This window comes from Lynx rufus, unplaced genomic scaffold, assembly GCF_022079265.1.
Source record: "Lynx rufus isolate CCGP_SWC_20201006 ecotype Redwood Valley unplaced genomic scaffold, mLynRuf1.p SCAF_9, whole genome shotgun sequence".
Classification (NCBI taxonomy): Eukaryota; Metazoa; Chordata; class Mammalia; order Carnivora; family Felidae; genus Lynx; species Lynx rufus.
Window position 1 is genome coordinate 109897042 of NW_025814897.1, and position 27334 is coordinate 109924375.

General features: G+C 57.1%; 3 protein-coding genes across 4 annotated transcripts; 1 reads left to right on the forward strand and 2 right to left on the reverse strand.

Moving 5' to 3' along the window:
• Positions 1-126: 126 nt before the first annotated feature.
• Positions 127-5778, reverse strand: ZDHHC24 (zinc finger DHHC-type containing 24). Of its 2 annotated transcripts, none has more exons than XM_047070702.1 (3): positions 5450-5778; positions 4078-4355; positions 127-727 (listed from the first exon to the last, which is right to left on the reverse strand). In XM_047070702.1, the coding sequence occupies exons 1-3, from the start codon at positions 5728-5730 to the stop codon at positions 432-434; spliced, it is 855 nt and encodes a 284-aa protein (XP_046926658.1). In that variant the 5' UTR covers positions 5731-5778; the 3' UTR covers positions 127-431. The 2 variants fall into 2 exon arrangements, with proteins under 2 accessions (XP_046926658.1, XP_046926659.1); XM_047070703.1 differs by lacking the exon at positions 5450-5778 and adding an exon at positions 5241-5413.
• An 864-nt stretch (positions 5779-6642) lies between these two features.
• On the forward strand, positions 6643-19740 carry ACTN3 (actinin alpha 3). The gene is given in 22 exon segments (XM_047072099.1): positions 6643-6789; positions 10445-10559; positions 10735-10854; positions 11170-11256; positions 11338-11425; positions 11883-11893; positions 11896-11960; positions 12044-12125; positions 12903-12988; positions 13271-13363; positions 13816-14046; positions 14171-14318; positions 15469-15619; positions 16215-16323; positions 16419-16559; positions 16809-16991; positions 17436-17570; positions 17659-17838; positions 18263-18409; positions 18502-18567; positions 19274-19432; positions 19516-19740. Coding segments are annotated over 22 exon segments (2703 nt in total). The 3' UTR covers positions 19675-19740.
• Positions 19741-19944: 204 nt separating this feature from the next.
• CTSF (cathepsin F) lies at positions 19945-24981 on the reverse strand. Its single transcript, XM_047070806.1, has 14 exons — positions 24671-24981; positions 24356-24454; positions 23995-24079; positions 23841-23902; positions 23637-23712; positions 22923-23036; positions 22658-22803; positions 22473-22569; positions 22313-22393; positions 21400-21519; positions 21256-21320; positions 21061-21151; positions 20597-20655; positions 19945-20514 (listed from the first exon to the last, which is right to left on the reverse strand). The coding sequence occupies exons 1-14, from the start codon at positions 24878-24880 to the stop codon at positions 20440-20442; spliced, it is 1380 nt and encodes a 459-aa protein (XP_046926762.1). The 5' UTR covers positions 24881-24981; the 3' UTR covers positions 19945-20439.
• Positions 24982-27334: the final 2353 nt, after the last annotated feature.

Here is a 27334-nt window from a genome sequence, read left to right on the forward strand (position 1 = left end):
CTGCTGTGCCCCAGCTCTGGCCCCCACCAAGGCCACGGGAGGCAGAGCCCTGGCCCCTCATGCGCTCAGGCATTCTGTGGGTCCCAGGCCTGACAGCGAGAGGAACCAGAAACCTAGAAAGATGGAGGGAGTCCAAGAACCAAGTGGGCGCTTTATTAACTTGGCAAAGGGGTGATTAGGCTGGCCAAGCAGCCCCTTGCCAAACCTGCCACTCTGCTAGAGGGCCAGTGAGGCAGAGCTGCAGGGCCCAAGCCCCGGACACTGGAGTCCAAGCTGGACAGGGGCAAGGCCAAGGATGGGACTGGAGTTGCCGAAAGGCATTTTTAAGTACCTGCGCACCTCCCCTCCCGAGGTTAGGGATGGGCCTGAGATGAGTTAGGAGCCCCCTCTCCTGCTCCCCTCTCCCCGAACAGCTCTGGCTCTTCCTGGAGTCAGGAGGCTGTGAGGCCCACATCAGCTGCAGTCTGGAAGGTGATCCCGTCTCCGGGCAAGGGGGAGGCCAGGAAGGGCCAGAGCCAGACGAGGACCCAGCGGGGCCCCAGGGCCGCCTGCAGGTTGTGGCAAGGGCCCAGATCATAAGAGTGCTGGCCCCGAGCCCACTCCCACGTGGTCTGGCCCCGCAGCAACAGCATCCCATGGAAGAGCAGCCCGGCCCCGCACAACAGTGCACCTGCCACACACGTGTCGGTCACAAAGGCCAAGGCAAACTGCGCCAGAGACACTCTGCCTGCAAGGAGAAAGCAAGAGGGTCAGGGAGCAGCAGCGGGCCCCGTCCCCCCAAAGCCCAGCTCCTGCCCTCACCCTCCACTGCGAAGCAGGGGCTCGTTCCTCTGCTCAGCAAACACTCACTGGCTATTCCTTAGCCAGCCCCCATTGGTGACCTGGGCAGACACAGCTCCTTACCCAAGATCTGACTTCCATTCACCATAAACTTGTGAGCACCTCCCGGGTGCTAGACACGGTACCAGGCACCAAGATGAACAGTAGACAGGACCCCTAACCTCCGGGAGTTCACAGACAGACGTTTAAGAGATCGCTTCTCAGTTACTTAATCACAGCAGTGATGTGTGTTACGATGGAAAAGCACAGCACCTCCCGGCCCACGGTAGGTACTAAGTATCCGCCGAACAAATGAACTACAGGAAGTCATGAAACACTGTGCTCACTGAAAGCAGCCAGACGCCAAAGTCACGTATTCTATGATGCCATTCACGTGAAACGTCCCAAACGGGCAAATCCAAAGAGACAAGACCGTAGATTAGTGGTTACCAGGGCCTGGGGGATTCAAGGGAGGAATGGGGAGGGACTGTTTAATGGCACAGGCTTTCCTTTGGGGGTGATGAAAATGTTCTGGAATTAGACAGTGGTGACGGTTGCACAACATTGTGAATGTACTGAATGCCACTGAACTGTATACTAGAAAGTGATTGAAAGGATGAATTTCATGTTATAGGAATTCTACTGCAATAAAAAAGAGGCTGTGTGGGGAAATGCCAAGCAGATGTATTAGGCTAAAGGAAGTGGGTTTCATCTGTTTTAATAAAGTGACATCTTGGGTGGTGCCTGAAGGAGGTATCTGCTAGGTGAAGAGGGGAGAAAACATTCTGTTTGAAGGTCCTGAGGCAGGATGGAGGGGCGTCTGGGAGACCCATGCATGGATGGTTCTGGAAGCTCAGGAGAGAAGCCCAGGCTGGACACGCAGATCTGCAGGTGGTTGGAGCACAGGCAGTTCCAAGACCCACCGGAGTGTAGAGTAAGATGGAGTCAACACCATGACCTCAGCGGCAGGTCCTCTGGGACCCAACCAAGAAGAGAGAGGGAAGGGACGCCTGGGTGGCTCAGTCAGTTAAGCGTCCGACTCTTGATCTCGGCTCAGGTCATGATCTCACAGTTCGTGAGTCTGAGCCCTGAGTCAGGCTCGGCGACTACTGGTGTGCAGCCTGCTTGGGATTCTCTCTGCCCCTCCCCCACTCTCTCTTTTTCTCTCTCTCTCTCTCAAAATAAATAAATAAAAAAAAAAGAAGAAGAAGAGAGAGGGAAACCAGAAAGAAAGAAGGAAACAGGATGCAGGAAGGGCTGTTGGAGAATCCAGGATACGGGCCATCCAGAAGGTTGGAGGTCAGCAGTCTTGAGGCAGAAAGGTCTTGTACCCGGGCTAGTCCTTCAAGAAGCTTGGCTGCTAGGGGTGCCCGGGTGGCTCAGTCGGTTAAGCGTCTGACTTTTAAGCATCTGTCTGAATCTTGACTTCAGCTCAGGTCATGATCTCATGGTTTGAGTTTGAGCCCCGCGTCAGGTTCTGCACTGACAGCTCAAAACTGCTTGGGATTCTCTGTCTCCCTCTCTGCCCTCTCCCCTGCTTGCTCTCTCTCTCTCTCTCTCCCCCTTTCTCTCTAAAAAATAAACATTAAAAGAAAAAGAAAAAAAAAAGCAGCAGCAGCAGCAGCTTGGCTGCTGACAGGAGAAGAGCCTGGAGGCAAGAGCTCCGGAGGAGGAGGATGTGGGGTGAAGAGAGGCTTTGTACCGATGGGGAAACCCAGAGGAAGCATGCAGAGAGAGAGCCTGGGTTGGCAGGAGGAGAGCAGGCCCACAGCGAGGCTTCTGAGCAGGGAGGACGGGCCAGACATCAGGAGAAGCCGGAGGCAGTCAGGTCGGATCTGCTGGGGTCCGCAGCCATGAACACGGCATGGTACCAACTGCCACGAAGTACCGAGCGTCTCTGGAAGCTGGCAGCAGCCAGGGGCAGACCCAGAGAAGCCAGGAAGGCACAGCGGGAGGCAGACGGAGCAAGAGGATTGAGATGTTGGCAGAAGAATGGTGGGAATGAGGATTCTAAGCTGGATGTGGGGGCAGTGACGTGGGGAGGGTTGATGGACAGAAAGGTGAGGGCCCGGCGCTCACGAAGCAGGTGTCCTGGAGTGTCAGAGTGAGAGCTGGCGAGAAGGAGAGGAGGTGGGGAGCAGAGAAAGGGGTGACAGGCTCATAGCGTGATTTGGGAGGTGTTGGCTCGGACACAGTTTGGCCTCTGACAAGGTCTAGGGTGGACGTGGGAGTAGAGGGAGGGAGTCAAATGGAGGAGAAGGGCAAGAGGCTGAGCAACGGGGACACTGATTGGGCCATCCACGCAGACTTGCAGACACCCAGGATTTCACCAGGGCCCAGGGCTCAGAGGGCAATGGCCACAGGGAGGTGCAGCTGGAGGGCTTGGGTCTCAGTGGAGGCAGGGGGTCATCAAGGAGGCTGCTCAGGGAGCCAGTAGGCAGAGGAAGACACTGCCATCCCCGCTGGGCCTTCCAAGGCCTCCCCCCAGGCTGCAGGGAGGGGCCCTTGGGACAGACTGGGGTTTGGAGAGGATAAGGAGACACAGTGACCACTGAATGGTCATGGAGTTTAGTAACCGCAGGACAAGGTGACAAAGGGGACCACGGAGGAGTCGGGAGGAAGGAGTCAAGGGAGAGAAATCCCGAAGCATTTCAGGGGGAGACAAAAAATAGTATAAAAAAAAATGGGGGGGGTGGATTTTATCTCAGGGAGGCGGGGGGCTGTCAGAAGAAAGAGGAGTAAGTCTGTCATCCAGAACATGGCCTCTCAATTAACCTCCTGGTCCATGTCCTCTCCTCCCAACTTCCAAAGCCTGGAGCTTCCCCTGACTATAACTTTCACTGGCTCCCTACTGTCCAGTCAAGTCAGGGCTGGCTATCTCCTCACACCAGCATTCAGGACCTCCACCATCCAGTCTGAACCCACTCCCTGTCCAACCTCTTTGCCTTTGCTCAGGCTGCTCCCCTCACTCAGAATGCACCCCCACTTAGAATGCTCCCTCCCCATCCCAACCTATGTCCTGAATCCCCACTAGTCTTTCCTTCTGTGCCCACACCTAGAACCCTTCCCCGATTCTCCCAGCCAGAACTCTGTACCTGTGTCAAGGCCCTGTATTTTACTGTACCGCACACCCAGCTGAATCCCGGGCTGCCCTCACCCCCCATACATGACACTGGGACTGGGTCCCCAGGGCACTACCAGGAGAACCAGCCAGAAATCCCATCCCCCACCAGAATGGCCCACTGCAAAGCTCCCCACCTGTGAGCAGCATGAGCCAGGGCAGCAGGAGGAGGGCCGCGATGTGGAGGGGTGCATGGGCTCGCAGGAGGGCCGACAGGGCGGGACCCAGCAGCACAGAGACATGGAGCAGGACGCCCGCAGCATGAAGCAACAGGCACAGGAAGGGCCGGTAGTTGCGGAATCCCACGCAGCGGCCCAGCAGGCGACAGTGGTGATCCCGACGAAGGATGCAGACGCGGCAGGCGGAGCAATGCCCACTGCGTGGTGGCACCTGGCTTTGGCACTGGTAGCAGTAACTGCAGAGAAGGAACCACAGAGTCAGTTCCCCCAGCAGCTCTGAGCACCTCGTCAGGCCCGGTCAGCCTCTGAGCCCATCCTGGGGAAGCAGGCACAGCCGCTGTCCTCACTAAGCCTCAAGTTCATCATACATAAATGCAGGCTGAACACCACTTCCTGGGCCCTTCCAGTTCTAGCACTGCAGGTCCGAGGCTCCTGCAGCTCAGACATCCAGTCCTAAGGCCTCTAACACCCAGGAGCAAACTTCTCACTTCCTCTGTGCTCACCACGTTGGTCCAAGTCACCAAAAGATTACTGGATTACTGCAACAGACTCTTAATTATTCTCCCTGATTCCAGCTTTGTTTCCTCCTAGTCTAGTCTCACGCCAGCACCCAGACTGATCCTTAGAAGTCTAAGTCGTGCCCTTCTCCTCTGCTCAAAACCCTTCAGTGGCTATCCATCTCACTGCCAGTAAACGCAAAGCCTTCAGTGTCCTGCAAGGTCTTTCCATCTCTAACCTCTCTCCTCCCCCTCTCACTCCACACCAGCCACAATGGCCTTCTTGCTGTTCCAGGAACATGCAAGGCACATAACTGCCTCAGAGTCTTCCCACTGTCTATTCCCTCTGCCTGGAATGCTCTTCCCCCAGATCCCCACATGGCTAACTCCCCCACCTCCTTCAAGTCTGTGCAAATACCTACCTTGACTACCCTATTTCAAACTGCAACCTGCACACCATTTACTCTGCTCTTTTTGTTTCCATACCACCACCATCTTCTAACGTTCTATACAATTTGCTAATTTATTATGCATGTAACTAATCATCTGCCCCCTCCCCCACTGAAATCAGCTCCAGGGTGTCAGGAATCTATTTTATTGTACCTCCAGTGGCCGGAACAGTACCTTGCACATAGCAGGTGCTCATTAAATATTTGCAAGTGAATGAATGATACGTCTTCAGGATCTACCATCCAGGTTCTAAAAGAGTGTTCCGGCTCTAACAAGCGGATCCTATTATAATCTGGTTCTAACATCTTCAGGTCCTAGGGCGCCTCCCCCAGTCCAAGGCTCCTCCTGCTTTCCCCCCTCGCCAGATCCCGCGCCCCACTCACGCCCAGCCCTGGCCCAGACCGCGGCCGGCCAGCATCACGCCCCGGATGCTGGGATCGGAGCGCAGGAAGAGCCCCACGTTGCCCAGCAGGTTGAGCAGCTGGAAGGCGGCCAGCACTAGCTGCAAGGCCCGAGCCAGGGGTCCCAGCGGGGGTGGCCCGGGACCCAGAACTAGCACATAGGCCAGCTCCAAGCCCACAGCCGTGGCCCACAGCGCAGTGAGCACGAGGGGCAGCCGCGCGGGCGCCCCCTCCGCGCTCCCCGACGCCCAGGGCTGCCCCATGGCCTGGACCCCACCGGCTATCGGGTCCCTAGTACACCACCGCTTCCGTATTGGGGCGGGGATAGTGGCAGACGGACGCCCTCTACGACCAATAGAAGCTCGAACGGGGCTTAGAGTCACAGGGAGCGGCCCGAAGATGCAGGCATGTGATTGGACGGCCGAATGAGCCAGCGAGAAGCTTGGAATCCCGTTGGCGCTGGAGCAGGGAAGGACAGCACGTTATAGCTCCGCCCGCCAGCGGAGGCCACGCCCCTCCGCCGAAGCCACGCCCTCTGCTCTCGCTGGCTGGTTTGGAGGATTGAGTTGCAGACTCGGTGGCATCGGGGTTTCCCGGCTCAGCACATTCATTCCCCCTCAACCCCCAGCCGCCCCGATATTAATAGCCCTGCATCACCTCATCCAGCTGGCCTGGAACCCCTTCCCATGCCCGAGTGTCTCCATCACCCCAGAAAACATTCAAACAGCTCAGCGCCTCGCTGTTTCTGTGAAATGGGGATAGGGCTCTATGTTTCCCACCAGCGCCGCGCAGGGAGAGGGTCAGGAGGAGGCCTAAGGGGCAGCTTCTAGAGCGGTCTACAGTCACTGTTATTATCGTCATCTCCGTTGTACACATGAGGAAACAGAGAGGCCCGTGGCTTTCCTACGGCCACACAGCACCCAAGAGGCGGAGCCGGGACGGGAACCCCGAATCTCCGCCATGGGATCCCCCCAGCACCCCCAAATCCTGCAGTCCCCTGGCCCCAGGGCAACCTCTCGCCAGGTCCCGACCCGAGCGCCCTCGCCCCCATCCGGCCCCTCCCTCCTCCCCCATATTTAGCGCGAATCCGATCCGGGGCTGGGCGGGGAGCTACTTAACGCGGCCCCGGTGTTCTGGAGAGCGCCGAGCGCAGCGGAGCCCGGAGCCCGAGCAAGATGATGATGGTTATGCAGCCCGAGGGTCTGGGGGTCAGGGAGGGGCCCTTCGCGGGCGGCGGCGGGGGCGGCGAGTACATGGAACAGGAGGAGGACTGGGACCGCGACCTACTGCTGGACCCGGCCTGGGAGAAGCAGCAGCGGAAAGTGAGTGCTCACCCATTTCCACATGGCAAAACTGAGGCCTGAGAAGACGGGCGGTTTGTCCTTGGCATCTCAGCAGGTCTGGGGCAGAGCCTGTCTTAACCCGGAGAGCCACTCCCTAGCCCAGGCTCTGCCCATCAGTCCTCTGCCGTCCCCTAGGGCTGGAAGAGAGGGCTGGGGGCGCTCATGAGGGGTTTAGGATAACCAGTAGAGTTTCTGGGGTCCCCACCCCTCAGGGTTCATTACCCAGTGCCCACTGCCCCACTTCTGTTGGCGAAAAGGGATTGGGTGAAGCCCAGGAGATCCAAGTTTGGGGAGCGTGGGGAGAATAATCTTTCTCCCCACACCACCAACCCTCTAGTTAAATATCCTAGACCCCACCCAGAGGACTTGCGGCTGGGCAACTGGTGGACCTGGGAGTGTGCGGGAGGAGGGAACCATCCCAGACCCCTCCCCACTCTCCTCTCTCTATTCTCTCCACCCTGGGGTTCATTTCGACTCCATCCCAATTGTCAAATGAGGAACCTGAAGCCCCGAAAGGGGCAGAGATAGAACCCAAATCATATGCTGTCGGAAAGCAGGACCCCCCTCCCAACCTGAGAGTCCTTGCCCCTTGTCTGCCCCACCCCCACTCCTTCTCAAGATACCCCTTCCCACCCCAGAGGCCCTAAGTCTGCTGAAAAGGCCACAGGGTCAAGGAGGAGGGGAGCCTGGGTCCCCTTACACAGTAATCTGACGCTCCGGCCAGATGGACACTTTGTGCTGAGGCAGCGCCTTGAGGGAGCTGGAGTGGGGCACACGGGCAGCTGCTGCCCAGGCCCAGCCTTGTAGGGCACTCGGGCCCCCTCCCTGATCTATTTTCACTCCCAGACTTTCCCAAGTGGAGGGGGCAGAACACCTGGGTTCCCAAAAGAGAAAATGATCCGGGCTGGAGTGAGGAAACTTTGGGGAGTGGCAGGCCAGGGGTAGGGAGGACACCATGAAGTCATCGGACCCCGCTCAGCATTTGCCAACAGTGTGCGACTCCAGGAAAGGGCAGGGAACAGGAGTGCTCAGTGGAATTTGCAGGATCTGAGAATCCTAGGGTTTAGAGTCAGAGCACTCCTGCTGGGTTAGATGACAGGAGATGACCCCAGAGTCTGGGAGGCTCAGCTGACTAGGCTGGGGTGCCCCCGGTGACACGTTTCCCCTCAAGCTCCTCCTGCACCTGTCTCCGAGCAAGGCTGCGGTCCTTGGGTCTGGCCATCTCCCGGTGATGTCATCCCTGCCCCCGGCTCCGGCTGCCATCTGTTCTGCCACAACCCCTATCCCTACCCCACCCACCATGTTTCTCTCAGGTCCAGGTCTGCCCGCCCTTCATAAGACACGTGCTCGTCTGTAACTTGCCTTCATCACTTAACAAAATATCAGGGATATCCTTCTAACTCAACCTAGAGCCACCCGCCTCATCCATTCATTCAACGGCTGCACACCGTAGGTGCTCCAGATATTAATCAGCATCTCTGGGAGTTGGCCATTCCAGAGTTTCTTTCTCCTCCAACTTGAGCATCTCTGTGCTCATCCTCAGCCCCACTCCACCCCTGCACTTCCTCTGGGTCTTGGAGCACTCGATGCCTGAGTCCTCTTCGTTCAACCTCATTCAAAAACATTCATTCAGTATTTCTTAGGGAGATCCTACTATGGGCCAGGTGCTGTTTTAGGTGTCAGGAATTCAGCAGGAAACAAAACAAAGCCTCTGCCTCAGGGAGCTTACAGTTCAGCAAGGAAAAGTGTTTCTACCCCATCTGTCTGATCCTGCCCTATGCCGCCTCACTGACACCCTTCCTCTCTCACCCTGGTCCTGGGTACCACCTCCTCACCTCTCCCTTCTGCTCTGCCAAGCCATTTGCCTCCACTCTGTAACCAGAAAGAGCTTTCTAAGACACTTTTCTGCCCACCTCCCTCTGCCTGAAAGCTTCCCTCTCTTCCCTGTTGCCCTCAGGATCGAGTTGAAAGTCCCTGGCTTAGCACCCAAGATCGTGCATGACCTGGCCCCTGCCGCCCCTCCGGCCTGCTTCTCACCACTTATACCCCAACACCCCCAGCTTCATTCCAGCGGCACCCAGATAGCTATAGCCCCACAGACCTCACAGCTGTTTCTCCCTGCTGAGCATTTGCCTGTGGCGCTGGCCCTGCCTGGCGTGCCCTTGCCTGCCCTTCTCTGTCTGAATAATTCCTGCCCTTCCATTGCAGCTCAGATCAGATAGTAGCCTCCTCCAGGAGGCCCCCCATCTGATTTGAAGAGCTCTTTCCCTCCTCTCCCTGACACTAGTCTCTCCCAGCACTTCTCAGACCAACGTGACTCTTTAATTGACCGTGAGCTCCTTTACGGCAGGGACCACATCTCATTAAGAGTCATGTTTGTCAAAGGAAAGAATGCCCCTTCCTCCGCCATGGAACCCCCACCCAGTCCTGCCTCTCCTCCCTGCCTTATCTAGACCCAGAGCATCTCAGACTCTGGGTTTGGAGGGAACTACAGAGAATCCGACTGCCTTCTCCTGTGCTTGGGGCCCCAACCAGTAGTGCTCAGACTCACTTGTATACCTCCAGTAACGGGAAGCTCACTTTCTCTCCTTAGCAACGACAGTCCTTCAAGTATTTAAAGCATCATCTTTCACGTCCAGCTCTAAGGACAGCTGAAAAGCTGGTCTGGGGAAGGGAAGCTATCTGAGGGAAATAATTCCAGTTGACTTCCAGGGCCACCTCCCAGAATTCATTGCTCTGTGGTGGGGGAATGCTCTGAATTCTAGAATCCTGCCAGATTGGAGGAAGAAAGACCTGGGACATCGTGAAGTCTGGGCGATTAATTGTACAAATGGGGAGACTGAGCCCAAGAAAGGGCAAGGGGGTGCACCCTGGGCCACAGTGAGTGAGCTGGAGCCCAAGGATAGATTCTACCAAGGACTCTGTGGCTAATGGCAGAATCCAGGGCTTGAAGGCTTGATAGGTTGGTGGAAACTTGTGCACCAGGCTGCACCAGGTCACGCCCATCCCCAGTATACACCCAACTGCACAGCAGCGCCCCCCTCCCATCCCAGACAGAGGCTGAGGCTGAGGATGACTCTAGGGAGAGGGGAAGGGCAGTCACCTCCAGGAGCCGTGTTAGGCTGCGCTTGTGCCCAGATGATCCTCTGCGACCTGCAAAGCTCTCGCACCCTCACGTTCTACTTGGAGGCCAATTCACAACAGCCCCGGGAGGGCAGTGGGGCTGAGATAATAGTAACACGGGTGCACAGTTCCTCAGGCACAACCCTCAGAGCCGGACATGCTTCAGTCCAGAATTTTTCAGGCCTTAGAAGGGCGGTATCACCCTGCATTGGCCCTTGTGTGTGGGAGGGCCCCACACTTCGGAGCGTATGCTTTACAATTTTTCTCAATCGCCCTCAGGTGCTTGAGACTGACCGGAACTGGTATGTCCCAGGTCCAAACTGGGACCTGTGTGGGCCCCAGCGCCCACTTTTCCTTTTCCAGGAGAATTAAAGCTCAGAGAGAGAAAAAGGACTTGCATGGCAAGTCAGTGGCTGGGCCAGGACTTGAATCGGGGGTCCGGGCTCTGAGATCTACCCTGATGTCCCCCAGAGCCGGCGCTAGGGTCTAAGTGCTGTCCTCTGCCCCCCAGACCTTCACTGCCTGGTGCAACTCACACCTGCGCAAGGCCGGCACCCAGATTGAAAACATCGAGGAGGATTTCCGCAATGGCCTCAAACTCATGTTACTCTTGGAGGTCATTTCAGGTGAGGGGCGCGAATCAATGCACCGGGACCCTGGGACCTAGGAGAATCCGGAGAGCTGGGGGAACGCAGCAGCAGAGTGCTGGAGGGGATGAAGTGGGGGAGGGGGAAGTTTGAGGACAGGGTCTTCAGCTTTTTCTTGTGACCTCTGACCCTTGACCTCTCCTCTTACACCCAGGAGAGAGGCTACCCAGGCCAGACAAAGGCAAGATGCGCTTCCACAAGATCGCCAACGTCAACAAGGCCCTGGACTTCATTGCCAGCAAGGGGGTTAAGCTGGTGTCCATTGGTGCCGAAGGTAGGGAGGTGGCAGGAGAAGACCTGGGAGGGGGTTGGAGGGCGGTCCCGGCGTCAAGTCGCTTCTGTGAGCCTCAGTCTCTTCACCCACCGAGTCGACCATCCATGCCTCTTGGGAGGGGCTGTTAAGGGGCAAACGTGCCCAAAGTGCTGGCACAGGACCTGGCTCTGGTAGGTGTTCCGGGATTGAACACTTACTAGGTACCGGCTCTGGGATGGGGGACAAGGGCCGGAGAGCGGAGCAGGAGGGAAGGCAGCTGAGGTGGTACAGGCCGTGAATGTCGGCTGGAATCTGTCCCCACTCCCCACCCTGCAGAGATTGTTGACGGGAACCTGAAGATGACCCTGGGCATGATCTGGACCATCATCCTTCGCTTCGCCATCCAGGACATCTCTGTGGAGGGTGAGGGGGGGGACGCGATAGAGTGGGAGGGCTGGCCCAGACCCCTCTCCCCAGCTAATAGCTCTCCCCACCCCCACCCAGAAACCTCGGCCAAGGAAGGCTTGCTCCTGTGGTGCCAGCGGAAGACAGCGCCGTACCGCAACGTCAACGTGCAGAACTTCCACACCAGGTCTGTCAGCCGGTCAGCACATGCACACGGGCCTCTGCTGGGCTCTGGGGCACAGAGCTGGCCCCTATCACAAGCCCCAGGAGAGGAGAGGTCACAGCCAAGTTCCTGGCACCGTGTCTGAAAATAGGAGGACTCAGTCGATGTTGCGATGGAATCCAGGAGGGTGAGGGAGGGTGCATTGGAGGCATCCCTGGAACCGCATTCCAGCCAGAGGGGACCTTGTAAGCAAAAACATCTAGATATTGGTGTGGCCCAAGGACAGGGTATGTGAAGGAATCATGATAAGCTTGGAGGAGATGGTCCAACTCTGGTAATGAAAGGCTTCAAATGCCAAGCCAAGGAGTTTAGACAACTCCATTTTACTGATGAGGCTGTCCTGATGGGGATGCTCCTGGAGTGAGGGAAGCACAGAGCCTCAGCTCGAATCCGGGACTGACCCCCACTTCTGTCTGTCCAGCTGGAAGGATGGCTGGCTCTCTGTGCTCTCATCCACCGACACCGCCCTGACCTCATCGACTATGCCAAGCTGCGCAAGGTAGGCCTCTGTCACTCCCAGCCCCGACTCCCCACCTCTGCCCTCAGCTGCCATTTCACCTGTCCCTGCTCCTGCCCATCTAGGATGACCCCATTGGCAACCTAAACACTGCCTTTGAGGTGGCGGAGAAATACTTGGACATCCCCAGGATGTTGGATGCCGAAGGTGAGAGGAAGTCTAGCCTGGGCGAGGACTCCACTTACCGACCAATGGCGTGGTCCCACCCTCTCACCTTTGCCCCTGCTCTTCCCTCCGCCTGGAATTCTCTCCCCTCCCCCTCCCCTCCCCCCCCCCCCCCCCCCCCGCCTCCGTCAGAATCCTTCCTGCCCAAGGCCCCCTTCTCCAGGAGCCCTCTATCATGCCTGCCTACCCCTCACCAGCCAGTGGAAGCAGCCTCTCCTCTTCTTCCCTCATGGTGCCACCTTCTGTCTCAGATCTGTTACCTGGGTACCTGGGAGCATGGAGCTCCTTAAGGGCAGGCCCTGCCTCTTGTCCCTGTGCCCAGTCAAGTCTTCAGTCAACTGAAGCAGCAAACATTTTCTGAGCACCTACTGTGCCTGGTGCCCTGGGTCTGTGGGCACCAATGGATGAGGGCTTGGGGAAAAGACAGAAGACAGGTGGACCCACAGAGGGATGGGATGGTTAGAGACACCGGGCAGTGTGGGCTGGTGCTTCTTGAGGGCCGCGTGTCTGCTCACTCACCCGCTCCCTTACGCTTTTCTCACCCCACAGAGGGGCAGGTTGCTGGACACTGGGGTGATTGGGGAGGGCTCCAGGGAAGAGGCAGACGCTAGGTTTGGGGTAGCTGGCGGTTGGTAACTGTGACTAGATGTCTCCACCCTTACCGTCTCGAGGGAGCTCTCTGCCTTGTTAGGGGCGTGAGCCCATTCCTCAAGCCTGGCTTTGGGCAATAAATACCTGTATCTCACTGCTGTCCCCTAGACATTGTGAACACCCCAAAGCCTGATGAGAAGGCCATCATGACCTATGTTTCCTGCTTCTACCACGCCTTCGCCGGGGCTGAGCAGGTAAGGGGGCCCCCCGCTACTGCTGCCTGGGCTGGGCTTGTGGTCCGACATTTGGAGGTGCTGGGCCCCACGTGGGTGGGAGTGCCACTGTCCCAGCCACATATACTCAGTCTCTGGGGAACTCAGAAGCAGAGGCATCTGGTCTGGGAGCTCCCTCCTCATCCTAAAAGATGTGCTCCCCTATGTGCACGGATCCAAATTGTAAGGGCTTTACGGAGGAAAGCTGTGTCAGGGAAAGCAGTAGCTCATTCTAGTGCCCACCTTTTTGGCCTCCCGCGACAGGCAGAGACGGCTGCCAACAGGATCTGTAAGGTGCTGGCTGTGAACCAGGAGAACGAGAAGCTGATGGAGGAGTACGAGAAGCTTGCCAGTGAGGTGAGGCTGAGGCCAGAGAGGGCCCTTCCCCTTCCCCTACCTGTGCGCCGCCAACCCTGGCCCAAGCCCGGGCCCACAGAGCCTCCCTCACCCCAGGGCCTTGGCCTTGGCCTCCTCCAGCCTCTTCCTGCCATCTTCACTCATCTCCTGCCCTCTGCTGCTTGTCCAAGCTCCTGGTCATTCACTGATTCCCTCATCATTCATTGCTTTACTCATTCATTTATCTGTTCACTCATATGTAGGCAATCTCATGACCCTTTGCTCTGTGCTAGCCTATGCTGGTCCCTGGACTCAGACATTTACCATCCCACTCCTTCCCTGATTAGCGGGGACCCCCATTCGGCTGGAGGCCCCTCCTTCCGGCCACAGCCCGGGGTGTGGGTGGACAGGGGTGGAAGGGGTGAGCAGAGTGGCTCAGAGCTCTCTGCGCTGCACCTGCCTGGCCCTGGCAGCTGCTGGAATGGATCCGCCGCACCATACCGTGGCTGGAGAACCGTGTGGGCGAGCCCAGCATGAGTGCCATGCAGCGCAAGCTGGAGGACTTCCGGGACTACCGGCGCCTGCACAAGCCGCCCCGGGTGCAGGAGAAGTGCCAGCTGGAAATCAACTTCAATACGCTGCAGACCAAGCTGCGGCTGAGCCACCGGCCCGCCTTCATGCCCTCGGAGGGCAAGCTCGTCTCGGTGAGCCAGGCCGGGGATGGGGTGACCCCCGTTCTGCCCACATCCTCTGGGCGACATTGGGCTCTGTGTCCCCATCTGTACAATGGGCATACCGTGACGGAAGACACCTCTGCCTGTCCCACAGGACATCGCCAACGCATGGCGTGGGCTGGAGCAGGTGGAGAAAGGCTACGAGGACTGGCTGCTCTCGGAGATCCGTCGCCTGCAGCGGCTCCAGCACCTGGCTGAGAAATTCCAGCAGAAGGCCTCCTTGCACGAAACCTGGACCCGGGGTAGGTACACCTCATGGGGCTTGGGTCTGTCCTGGGGTGAAAACTGGTATGTGGGGGAGGGGGGTCCTGGCAAAATGCACAGGTCAGGAGCACTTGTTCTGCCAGGAACTAGGGAGGTGGGGTGGGGGGGGTGGGGACCTGTTTTCTAGTCCTACCCTGACTTGCTGTGTGACCAAGTCACTTCTCCTCTTTGTGCCACGGTTTCTTCATCTGTGAACTTCAACCCCTAACTGTCTCCCAGCTCTGGCCTTCTGTAGGTCTGCTCTGATGAATCTGTCATTTAGCATTTTATTTGTACATGTAGCAGGTGAGTCCTCAATGCTAACAGCAATTATGTTATACTCAAAGCATATTGGTGGCAAAATACTGCATGAGTCAAATATAACACTCTGTATGAAAACATTCATTCCGTACTCTACCAGCGATTTTAATCCTACAAATAAATGAATTCTGTCAAAAATAATGAACAAAATAAATAAATAAACAAATAAATAAGTAAATAAAATAATGAACAAACATCTGATAATGGATTATGGGCACAAAGAATAACAATGCTTTGATATAAAAACTCCCTAAATATACAGCCATTTTGTTACTCTTAAGGGGTTTCTGAATCTTTAAGCCTGTTACCAGCTCTGCAAGATGCAAAGGTACTCAATAAATTGTCGCTGCTGCAATTATTATTATTGTAGTTTTATCTGTGTAATTATGGTAATTCACTGTGAAAGCACTTTTATATTCATCATTCATTCATCCAACAAATATTCCTAGAAGGTCTACCAAGGGTCAGGCACTGTGGCAGGCCCTGGGGAAACTGGTGAGCAAAGGTCAGGGGCTCATTAGTCCTTGGGAGGTAGTTCGATATGCAGTAATACCCGAACTGTACCAAGGGCCACCCTGAAACGTGCAGGATCCGGGGACACTGACGTGATTTACAGGTCATGCCCTGGAACAGGAGCTTCACTTCGCTTTATCACCCTAGCGCCGCAGAACAAACCCCTACGATAGGCCGATAGGCCGATAGGCCGGGCAGGTGTGATCACCTGCATTTCACAGATGAGGAATCTCCAAGGTCACGCAGCCTCGCTCGAACCCCCTCTCCCGCCGTGGCCGCCGCTGGGTGACCCGAGCCGGTCCTTTCTCTGAGTAGGGAAGGAGGACATGCTGAGCCAGCGCGACTACGAGTCGGCCTCGCTGCAGGAGGTGCGGGCGTTGCTGCGGCGCCACGAGGCCTTTGAGAGCGACCTGGCGGCGCACCAGGACCGCGTGGAGCACATCGCCGCTCTGGCCCAGGAGCTCAAGTAGGCGTGGCCCGCCTCCCGGCTCGCCCCGGTGACAACGCCCCTACCCGGCTTCGTCCCTCCGCCCACCCGGGCTCCCCGCTGCCCTCAAGTCAGCAGCCCTGCCTTGGTGCTCACGTCTCTCCCCGTCACCACTTGCTCCTCCCCTCCTCCCCTAATCCTGTCCTGTCCCCACCTGGGACCCTCACTTCCTACCCGTGCTTGGCCTGCCTCATCCTCCTGGGCCACCCCTAACCTGGCCGCCCCCTTCAGCCCCCTTCAGCTCCTGTGGCCGGTTCTCCCAAAACCTCCCCATCAGCCTTGACCACGCCCCCCACCTCCTGTACACCCGCCCCTTCTCGAGCAATCCCACCCTTGAAACACGACCCACCTCCCACATCCGAGCTCCCGGAGGGACTGGAGCTGAGGATCTGCCGGCAGCCCCTACCCAGAGATCACCCTGGAACCCCCATCTCCACCCCCAGGACTGCCCTGCTTCCCCCACACCTCCCCTGACACCCCCGCCTTCACCTGGGGCACAGGTTCCAGTCCCAGGAAGACAGGTGGAAATCTGGGCTGTGGTCTGACCCCACCATCATCCCTTTCTCGCCCCCAGTGAGCTGGACTACCATGATGCGGCCTCGGTGAACAGCCGTTGCCAGGCCATCTGTGACCAGTGGGACAACCTGGGCACACTGACCCAGAAGAGGAGGGACGCGCTGGAGGTGGGCTTGGGGGCCAGAGAACCGGGGGCTGGAGACCGGAGGCTGGTGAGGGGCCTGTGGGCAGGCTGCTGACTCGCCATCCCCATGGCTCCTAGCGGATGGAGAAGCTCCTGGAGACCATTGACCAGCTGCAGCTGGAGTTTGCCCGGCGGGCGGCACCCTTCAACAACTGGCTGGATGGTGCCGTGGAGGACCTGCAGGATGTGTGGCTGGTGCACTCAGTGGAGGAGACCCAGGTGGACGCGGGGGTTGCTGGACGGGATGATGGGGAAGCTGGCCTAGAATCCTGTCAGCCATTCTTTTGGGTTCCTGGGGAATGGGGGTGGGAGGGAAACCCCAGTTCCCAAGTGTTAGGCTGGGAGACCGGAGGCCTGGGTTGAGCCAGCCCTGCCGGGGACCTGCTGGGTGGCCTGGAGCACGCTGCTGCCCTGTTGCCTGTGGGAAGTGAAGGGTGCTGGCTGATGCTTCCTTCCTGTCGTTCCCAGAGCCTGCTGACTGCACACGACCAATTCAAGGCTACGTTGCCCGAGGCTGACCGAGAAAGAGGGGCCATCCTGGGCATCCAGGGTGAGATCCAGAAGATCTGCCAAACGTACGGGCTGCGGCCCAGCCTCACCAACCCCTACATCAACCTCACACCGCAGGACATCAACGCTAAGTGGGATATGGTCAGTACTGCCTGTGACCTCTCCCTGCCTCCCACCCACTCCTGTGCATTCTAACTGCCCTGAAACCTCAGATGTCCCAAGATACGGAGAACCAAGTCCGCCTTGGGATCTGGGGTCTCTCAGACTTCATGTAGCCCTGGATAAGTCACCCTTCCTGTCATGGCCCCATCTGTAAAATGGCTATAACAGCAGCATTTTCCTGTATTGAGCCTGGGTGTGGACATCTTTATAAAACAACCTAGGTTAGCTATCAGTTATATCATCAGCACCATTTCACAGATGAGGAAACAAGAGGTCAAATGACTTGTCCAAGAGCTTGTCCATACAGCCCAGACATCTTGGCTCAGAGCTGCAGGGCCTGTTTTAGGGGTCGGAGCCCACCTCCCCTCAAAGCCATCTTCTCGCTCCCAGAGCTGACCCATGCACAAGCACCCTCCTTCCTAGGTCCGAAAGCTGGTGCCCAGCCGTGACCAGACGCTGCAGGAGGAGCTGGCCCGGCAGCAGGTGAACGAGAGGCTCCGGAGACAGTTTGCAGCTCAAGCCAATGCTGTTGGGCCCTGGATCCAGGCGAAGGTGGAGGTAAGGCTTGGATGGTGCGGTCGAGCTGGGGGAGTGGGGCCAGGGCCAGGCCACAGGGAGCTCACATCCCGCCTGGGTCCCCCTACAGGAGGTGGGGCGCCTAGCAGCGGGGATGGCCGGGTCTCTGGAGGAACAGATGGCCGGGCTGCGGCAACAGGAGCAGAACATCATCAACTACAAGAGCAACATTGACCGGCTGGAGGGCGACCACCAGCTTCTGCAGGAGAGCCTGGTGTTCGACAACAAGCACACCGTCTACAGCATGGAGGTGGGATCCACTTGCTGAGGAGAGAGGGGAGGTGGCACTGGCCAGGGAAGCCTGGGGCAGCCGTGGCCAGACATAGCACGTCTGCCCCAGGAGGGTCCCCGGTCCAGCTTGTCCAGGTCCCCCAGTGTATCCATGGGGATACTGAGATCTGGAGAGGGGAAGTGACCAGTCCAGAGTCACACAGGAGTCTAAAGCCAGGCCAGGTCTTGCCATGACCGGTTGATCAACACTTAATACGTAACAAGTCGCCAGACTGCAAGGCAGGAAGGGCTGCTGGAGGCCACTCAGTGGAACCTCCAGATAGGGACACAGCCCCAATAAGGTGGAAGACTCTCCCAGGGGCACACAGCAGATTGGAAGTGAAGCTAGCACCAGCGGCCAGGCACTGGCCGCCCGCTGACTTGGCCCACCACCGACCCCGCAGCACATCCGCGTAGGCTGGGAGCAGCTGCTCACCTCCATCGCCCGCACTATCAATGAGGTGGAGAACCAGGTACTGACCCGAGACGCCAAGGGCCTGAGCCAGGAGCAGCTCAACGAGTTCCGGGCGTCCTTCAACCACTTTGACCGGGTCAGCAGGGGCCCAGCCCTGTGGGGTGGTGGACCTGGGGGCCAGGGCGGGGGGTTGGCAGACCAAGTCTGACATCCACTCATGCGCTACAGAAGCGGAATGGGATGATGGAGCCTGACGACTTCCGAGCTTGCCTCATCTCCATGGGCTATGACCTGGTGAGTGCCCCCAGACCGCATCGCAGGAGCCCCATCAGTGCCTCCCTCTCTCCTGCATACCGATCACCTACTGCACCCCTCCCCCCTCCTCGTGCACTTCATTTCCTCATCACACCCACCGGGGCTGGGCAAAATTACCTCATTTCACGCAGGGCCATCAAAGGCTCAGAGAGGTGAATTAACTTGCCCAAGGACACAGCTAGCGTTTGGATCTGGTTCTATGTGACTCAAAAGCCTGAGCTTGTGGTACCCCTGGGTGCCTCAGTTGTTTGAGTGTCTAACTCTTGATTTTGGCTGTCACAATCCCAGGGTCCTGGGACTGAGCCCTGCGTTGGGCTCTGTGCTGAGCATGGAGCCTGCTTAAGATTCTCTCTCAAAAATAAAAATAAGTTTTAAAAGAAAAAAACAAAAGCGCCTTAGCTTGCAACATTTCCCCCCAGAGAAACAGCACTACAGGGAGCTCCAGAAAAAAAGATCAGGACCAAAGGGCAATAGGGGACATTGCCAGGAACAGGAAGCAGTTTTTAGCTTAGTAGAAAGGACTTCCTATAAAGCCAGAGCTAAGCTGCGGCACCGTCTATGGAGGGAAGAGAGCACTTTGTAACTGGGGTCATCAAGCCAAAGCTGGACAGTCCCCAGAAAGGGACATCAGGAGTCCTCTGGCTTCAGCACCCATGCGCATGGTGCCTGGCCTCTATCCCTGCAGGGAGAAGTGGAGTTTGCTCGCATTATGACCATGGTGGACCCCAACGCAGCCGGAGTTGTGACCTTCCAGGCATTCATTGACTTCATGACACGAGAGACAGCCGAGACCGACACAGCTGAGCAAGTTGTGGCCTCCTTCAAGATCCTGGCAGGAGATAAGGTGAGTCCTGGGTGGTGGAGAGGGCTGGCGGGCTGGGACAAGGAACAGGATCTGGGGGTCCTCAATAACCTTTTCTCCCCCAGAACTACATCACCCCTGAGGAGCTGCGGCGGGAGCTCCCAGCTGAGCAGGCCGAGTATTGCATCCGCCGTATGGCACCCTACAAAGGCTCTGGGGCTCCAGCTGGTGCTCTGGACTATGTGGCCTTCTCCAGTGCCCTCTATGGGGAGAGTGACCTCTGACCTCAATCCCTAAGGTTCTCTACATGAGTCAGAGAGAGGAGACTCCCTCCGGCTGATTCCATCCATCTCCTGGAGCAAAGGCCTCAGAGAACGGCCAGCCACGTATTTCTGAATAAAGAGCCATCCGTGAGCCTCCCTCCATCTCCTTTTGGTTCCTGAAGCAGACACTGGGCCCTCATGCTCCTGAGCAGGATCAGCTGCCCAACCTTAACCCTCCAGGGATCCCTACCACCCCTCTTTGCCCAAAGGTACTAAACAATCACACCACACTGGGGCCTAGGACACCTCTTTATTGCTGTTAGAAAAAGGTAGTTACAAGAGTTTCTCTAGATGTGGAAGGAAACACTGTCCCTAAATCCAGGGGAACCAGAAAATTTATAGCATCAGACAGAGGAAAGCCAGGAGAGGAAGCCAGAGCCAGCTGAAGACAGAGCTGGGTTTAAGACCAGAATGTTTTCTTCCCACCTGTTCCTTATCCAAGCCCAAGGTTCTTGCCCCAGCATCAACCGCAGCGGCATCATCCTTCAGCTCAAGAGCCTCCTAGCTACCACAAGTCTACAAAGGTGCAGCTGGGGAACTTCAGGGTAGGAGTGGGGTGGAGTGGAGAGGGGTAGGGGTTTTGCCCTAGGCCAGTGCCTTCTCACCCTGAGGTAACCCGGTGGCCGTCACTCAGCCAGCTGTGCCTCCTGGGGAGGGGCCTGGACACGCAGGTCAGGCTGAGGAAGGGGCTGCTCTGGTCAGCACCAGGTCCCGTGCCGACGCTCCTCAGTTCACCACGGCCGAGCTGGCCATGGCGTTCACGCCACAGGCCCCGGACCCACGATACAAGTAGTAGTAACCCTGGCAGAGAGGCAGGGGAGCTGGTAAGGGCATTAGGGCAGGATGGGAGCTGGAGAGCCACGGCCAAGGGGACAAGACTCACCTCCTCACCCCAGTCAGTGCCCCAACTGTTCTTGATGGCCCAGAAGGGGATGCCAGAGCCTGAGGAGCCGGGCAGAGGGCAAGGAGTCAGGGCCCCCAGCACTTGGCCCTCTCCCAGTATCTGCTGTAGCCTACTGTGACAGACACTGGGAAAAGAGCAGAAAACAAGACAGGCCCACACCTGCCACCCTCCTGGTACGGCTCTGGGGTTTGGGGAGGGCACCCGGCCGTCTTCCTCTGGCAGATTATTCATCTGTAACAGTTCAGTTCAACCTTCCACTACCTCAGCTTTGCCATCCACAGAAGGGACGGAGGGCTCCTGCCTGGCCCGTGGCCCAAAGCAGGAGTAGGACAGGGTTCCTAGGCATTCCCTCAATTTCCCCCTCCAAAGGCCCTGAGCTGCTGTGGTCCAATCTCTGCCTGTAGCTGGGGCGGATGGGCAGAGAGGGCGTCAGTGGAACTCACGGTTGCCGTAGCCCACGAGCAGCACTGCATGGTCGATGAGCCAGGGGCTGCAGAGGGGCCGCAGTGGGTGGGAGATCCCGCGGCGGTAGAACTGGGGCGGGAGGGGGGGAAGGCGAGAATAAGGAGTAGGGAGCCAACTCCAAGGAGAAGTGGGAAAGGAGTCAGCAAGAGACAGGCAAGAGACAGGGACCTTACCTGCATGCCGAAGGCATTGATGGCAACGGAGATGGGGCCCTTCTTGGCCAGCCAGGCCGCCAGCTCTGAGACGGGGAGGGACAGCATCAGGGACACACAGGCCCCAGCCCCACCTGGCCTGTCCCTACCCTGTCCCTTACTCACTCTGCTCATTCTGGCTCAGCTCTACTGAGTCGTTGATGTAGACCTTGGCCTTCTTTGCAGAGAAACTGCAGGTCTGCAAGTGGCCACTGTAGCTGTAGTCATCCTCTGTCTCCAGCCCTCCTAGGGAATGGTGGGGGTGGGGAGGGGAGGGGAGAGAAAAGGTGGACCCCCGTTTACCATACACTTGTCTTCTGGCCAGGAGCTATAATCAGCCCCTTATATGTGAGGTCTCAAGGTCCTCGTCCATCCCAGACCAAGGCCATGCCCTCTGAACAACAGCCTCTCTCTAGAGATGACAAAACAGAGACTAAGCGGGATGGGGGAGTAACCAGCGAGAAATGTGGCTAAGATGGAACTCAATTCCCAACTTCTGATCTTTATTCATCCTGGCATTCCTGGGACTCTTCACCATGGCTTGCTTGTCCTGCTCAGACAGTCTGTTCCCAATTTGGTCCAGACACCTGCCAGGTCCCCAGTCTCTGTACAGCCACCTCAGTCCCTCAGCCCCTCATCCTCGTGCCACTGCAGCCCACCCCTGCACTGAATTGCCAGTTTAATACCTCTTCTAAAGGGTGAGGTGTGTGCTACTTGGTTTAGTGGTATTACGGAAATACAGACCTCCAAGCAGCAAAAACACCAAGAACCCCTGCTATGCACCAGAAACTTTATGTATATTTCCTCACTTGATACTCAAGGCAATCCTATGAAGTGAGCAAGATCATCCCCATTTCACAGATGAGGCAACCGAGGCTCTCAAAGAGCTGACTTGCTCAAGGTCTTTGTTAAGGGCCAGCATTAAGACCTGAACCCAGTTCACATGACTTCCATGCTCATATATCTCCCCCTCACAAAGTGACTTCTTTTGGAGGGAAAAGTGGCTCCCACTGCCCATCCTGATCCCATGAATGCATACCCAGATTCTTTATGGCCAAGTAGGCGTTGGAGGGCAAGCCACCCAGGCAGGCCTTGTCCACCTTGTCACAGTCCAAGAGCTCTAGGAGACAGAAGGCTGGTCCTGAGGAGCCCTCTGGAGGGGCTGGGCTGGGGACAGGAATGTAGAGTGGGATGCTCACCCTGCTCAGAGAGGGAGAGCAGGTCCCCCTGTTTTAGGAACCACTGGCCCTCCACATTGCCGGTGACTGAGAAGGCCCAGCAGGAGCCACACATGCCCTGCAAGATACGGACAAAGTCAGGGCTGGGTCCCTTCCCAACCCCAAGGTAGCCTTCATGTCCCACCATTGCTTCTTAGGGGTCCAACCTGATTCTTGACGTTGGTGACAGCCCCCTTGGTCCTCCAGTCCCACTCAGGTGGGGCATGGTCACCAATGGATTTGGCTAGATGCATCATCTTGTTGCGGTTCTCTTTTAGGAGAGGATTCAGATAGATGGTGCGGAACTCCTCCTCTGTGGGCAAAGGTGGGCAGGGGATGGCGGGGAAAAGTATTAGGCAGCCCTGATCCGGGGCTGTGGGAGTAGGCCCTGACTCTTTCAGGCTCCGCGAGAGCTCTGGCCACCACTTCTACCTGTAAGGTCACTGAACTTGGTGATCCCATACTGCGCTGTGCCACGGTCCAGTGCCTGGATCTTCTGCGCTCGGACCATGTTGTTGGAAAAGACAGACATGCGCCACTGGGCTTCTGAGAACCAAGGAGCAGGAGAGGAAAGTCTCAGACCCCAGGCAGATCATAAAAGGAGGGGCACTAGGACTAACTGGCACTTGTCTCCCTTGGGAGGAGGTGGGCTCAGGATCAGGCCTGAAGCTCTTTTTAAGGACAGACCCTGGGGAGGGCTGGAGGTGAGGGGAGGCCCAGACCCACAAGCGATGAGCAGGAGGTGTGATCAACTTTGGGGGCAACGCTGGTGGCATCTTAGGAGTGAAGGCAGAACCAAAATGGTCTCCTAAGGGCATCCTTAGATAGGAGGTCATGGGGAACGGCTACCATGCCAGGGAAGTGGGGGCACCAGCAGAGAAAATCTGGTCTTTGCCCCATTCCACTCTATCCAGAATGATAAAGGCCCATGCTTTCTGACCAGGAAAATTAGATGGGAGAAGGGACCAGGTACCTGAGGTAGCTGTCCAGTCCTGGAAGGGTGGGCAAGAACTTGGGGACTTAGGGGTCTCTGAAAGGAGGCACTGCCTCTTGTGTCCTTCCCCTTCCCAACACCAAGATACCAAGTGGGGGGAGGGGAATGTCCTGATCTGATTGGGACAGGTACAGCCAAGGCTGGGTCCTCACCTTCTTGTGTCCCATATGTCCGATTATAGGTGGTAACAAACTCCTTGAAGATTGAAGCCATCTTCACAGAAAAATCCTGGAAAGGCACAGGGGTCTTCACAAGGAGTCCTTCTCAGTTGACCAGGGAGCCCAGGCCAGGGTGAGGGAAAGGGGGGGGGTAAATAAAGCAGCAGCCAACTTCCTACATGGAAATCGGTTCCTCACCTGGGGTAGGGGGTCCTTGTTCAACAGTGGAAGGACTGAACTTAAAGTCTCATTTCTGTCATCTGAATGGGGTTGGAACAGAGGAGAAATCAAGGCTGAACCCTGAGTGAAGTCTTATCTGAACTATGCCAGTATCCTTGGGCTATCCCAGCACCTGTAACCTTGGTATCCACTGGGCCACAGTCCCGCCTCAGCAGCATGTGTTTTCCCAGCTCATCCAGGACTTCAAAGCTGCAGAGCTGGAGGGAGAGGAGGAAGCGAGTCTGGGGGCTGGTATGGGCACAAGGCCTTGGCAAGATGCAGCTGGAAGGTCCTCAGGTGAAGACCGCCTCCAAGGCAACCACCCCCACGGTGTAGAGCGAGGCACACCCAGCACCCTGTCACCACCACCCCCTTTTAGAGCATTTCAGTCTCTAGCCCTCAGGGCCTGTGAAGTTGGTGCCTCTCATCCCTTCCCCTTGACTTGACCCAGACGCATTGTGGGGGCGGGGAATTACAGGAGCCCCGTCACTCACCAGGGTTTTCTTGGACACCGGGAGCTGGCACACCGTGGGGTCGTTGCAGGGAGGCTCCTCCAGGGTCGCCTTCAGGGAGTACAGGGACCCCTCGCCCGCCTGGATGGAGGGGCGGGTGAAGTAGGCACATCCATTCCCTCCTCAGCCCGTCCTTCCCACGACCCCGCCGTACCCCCTTCCCTTTCCCCGATTACCAGAGGTTCGTCTCTCGGGCGTCCAGCGCCCCCACCCCTGGTCCAGACCAAAGTTGCCAACCCACTGACCGGGGCCCCGCGCACCCGCACTGGGGAGCCCCCGCCCCCGGCGCGTCCTCACCCGGCGGACGCGACCGCGCACGGCCCCCAGCGCCGCCCGCGTCCCGGCAGCCCGGCCGCGGTTGTACATCTCCAGGGCGAAGCGGGCGGGCCCCAGTAGCTCCGGGTACGCCGCCTCCCGGGCCCGAGCGTCGGCTGCTCGGTGGGGCGGGGCGGGAGAGGCGCCGGGGAGCAACCCCAGCAGCGACAGCAGCAGCAGCCAGGGCGCCATGGCGAGGGCGAAGCCGGAGGCCCGGACGCACCGACGGACAGACCGGGACCGACCGACGGGGCGGAGCGGCCCGCGGCCAGAGGGGCCGGCGTCCCTCCCCCTGATCCCGGGGCGGCGGGGAGCCGGCCAACGGCCGCGGGTCCCGGGCGCCTGCGCACTCGGTTATTTACGTGAGGCACGTGGGGCGCGCTGGCCGCAAGGCGGATTGGAGCCACAGCGGGGAGGGGAAAGGGAACGGGGAGGAGATGGGGAGGGGGAGGGGAGACGTAGGGTGGGGGGCGGGAGGAGGGGGTACAACGCGGCCTGGCAGCAGTTCTGTACGTAGACCCATGGCCCGCGCTGCAGTCTTGGCATAATCCTTTTTGGTCTTAGAGCTGTTGTTTGGGGAGAGGAACGGACGCTAGCCTGAGAATGAAAATAGTAACTAACATTTATTGCATGCTTATTGTATGTTACTCATTATATCCCATCTCCCTTTTATCGTCGTAGCAATCCGTGAAGTCGGTATTATCCTCATTTTATAATTGAGGAAATAGAAGCTTAGCGAGATTAAATGGTTTACTAAACACCCGGTAAGTGATAGAGCTGGACTTGAACCTGGAGAATTGGCTTTAGAACCTGGGTTCACGGCTCAGTTGCCCCTCTTTGAGGCCCCTCTGCCAATCAGCAAAATGGCAGGTAATCTCCCCTGGACTGGCAGTGCCTCAGGCCATTGTGAGGATCAAACACAAACATGCAAGCATTAGGTAACTACTAAAGGAAGGCGGGAGGTTGTCTTTGGTTCGTTCAAGCATTCACAGCTGTGTTCCAGGGCCTAGGAAGAGGATGCGTGAACAGATGCACTAGGCATAGTGCTGACTGCTTGGAGCTCCCACTCTAGTGGAGAGCCAGATGAGAAAGAGAAATTGTCCCACAAGGTGTTCCCAGCTAGGGAGAGAAGCAGGGAAGTGAGAGTTTAAGGGAATTGAGGAAATCCCAGAAGGGGATGGAGGGTGTGTGGGCTTGGAGAGTGTGAAGAACCAATATCAAAGGTCACCTGATCCAAATCTGACTCGTTACAGCAGCAGAGGTCTAAAAAGGTGAAGTGACTGTCCAGCTACTCAGAAATAAGTGCTGGAGCCAGACCAGGGCCAGCTTTGAGCTCCTTCCTGGCTGTGGTCTGAGAGGGCATGGCCTGAAGGATTCCAGCAGATACTTTTCTCTCCCAGTTATGCTGTTCCCACTTTAAGCTCCCGGGGGCTCCCCTTGTGTGTCTTACAGGAGACAGTCCCAGATCCTTGATGCGGCTTCCCAAGCCCCTCGAGGTTCCGTCTCGCCTGGGTCCTCGCCCTGTGCCTCGAGCTTGAAACCCCAGCCTCGATCTATTTGCATCTCCTCAGAAGTTCAAGGTCAGGCACACCTCGGAAGCTTCACACTGCTCTTCCCTCTGCCCAACACCCAGACATCTTTCAGTTCTCAGTTGAGAGGACACTTCCAACAGGAAGCCATCCTTGATCCACCCCACTGCCCCTGGCCGGACTAGCTGCCACTGTCGCTGTACTCCTAGATGCCAAGCCCTGTGAACTTCCTTTCATGCTGGACTGCAATTTCCTCTTCGCTTGTGGATGTCTTCCAGTTGGCCAGGAGCTTGTAAGGGCTGGGACCTTGTCCTGCTCACTGCTGTTTCCTCAGCACATAGTACAGTGCCGGACACAAAACCTGCGTAATAAATGTTTGTTGAATGAATTAGTGACTCCTTTGGCATGCCCTGGAGTGGGCATGATGTCACCCGACTGTTGTTTAATGCATAGCTTCACTTTCTAGAAGGATAAATGGTGTTACTATGGCTAGAAGAATCTCGGAAACGCCTGCTATCGTTGACCCAGGCCTCCTACCTGTGTCTACGGAAGATCACATACCCACGCTCACACACACTTCATCTCCCGAGAGGTCTGAGGCTGAATGAATTTAAAATAGGGATTTCTAAGGCACCAGCAGAAGCCATGGGCTTTTCTTAGACCCAGGATAACAGAAATCCACATTGGCCTTTGTGGGAAACAGTCATCTTCCTCAACGTTTGTTCCCTTGACACTGGAGCCACTTGACAAGTGTCTGGGTGGGGGTGGGGGGGAAGGGTGGCTCATTTTCTCACCAGAGTGAGGCAAGAGAGCATAATTATAATTAATAGAGTGGGTGGAGGTGAGGCATATTTTTTTAAGGAGCACATATGTTCCCTTGGGCAATTCTCACAACAACCTGGAAGGGAAATCTCACCGGGGAGGAAGCTGATGGGACCTCCTGAGAGAAAAAGCTGAGTTTTCTTTGCTCCTTTTCCTCCTTCTCTTCATGCCAGAACCCACACCCCCACCTTACATATGCCTTAAAATGTGTCCTCCTCGTGAAGGTTGAGGAGTTCATGATTTCTTTGGAGTCTTCCAGCATGAGAGATAACAGCTAAGGAGTAACTGGGAGGGG

Coding starts and splice junctions, on each gene's coding strand:
- ZDHHC24 (XM_047070702.1), bottom strand. CDS start 5,730: ATGGGGCAGCCCTGGGCGTCGGGGAGCGCGGAGGGGGCGCCCGCGCGG. Junction 4,356..5,449: donor GGTCTGGGCCAGGGCTGGGC/GTGAGTGGGGCG, acceptor CCTTCTCTGCAG/TTACTGCTACCAGTGCCAAA. Junction 728..4,077: donor CTGGCTCATGCTGCTCACAG/GTGGGGAGCTTT, acceptor TTCTCCTTGCAG/GCAGAGTGTCTCTGGCGCAG.
- CTSF (XM_047070806.1), bottom strand. CDS start 24,880: ATGGCGCCCTGGCTGCTGCTGCTGTCGCTGCTGGGGTTGCTCCCCGGC. Junction 22,804..22,922: donor CAAGTTCAGTGACCTTACAG/GTAGAAGTGGTG, acceptor CTTTGCCCACAG/AGGAGGAGTTCCGCACCATC. Junction 20,515..20,596: donor GCACTGACTGGGGTGAGGAG/GTGAGTCTTGTC, acceptor CCTCTCTGCCAG/GGTTACTACTACTTGTATCG.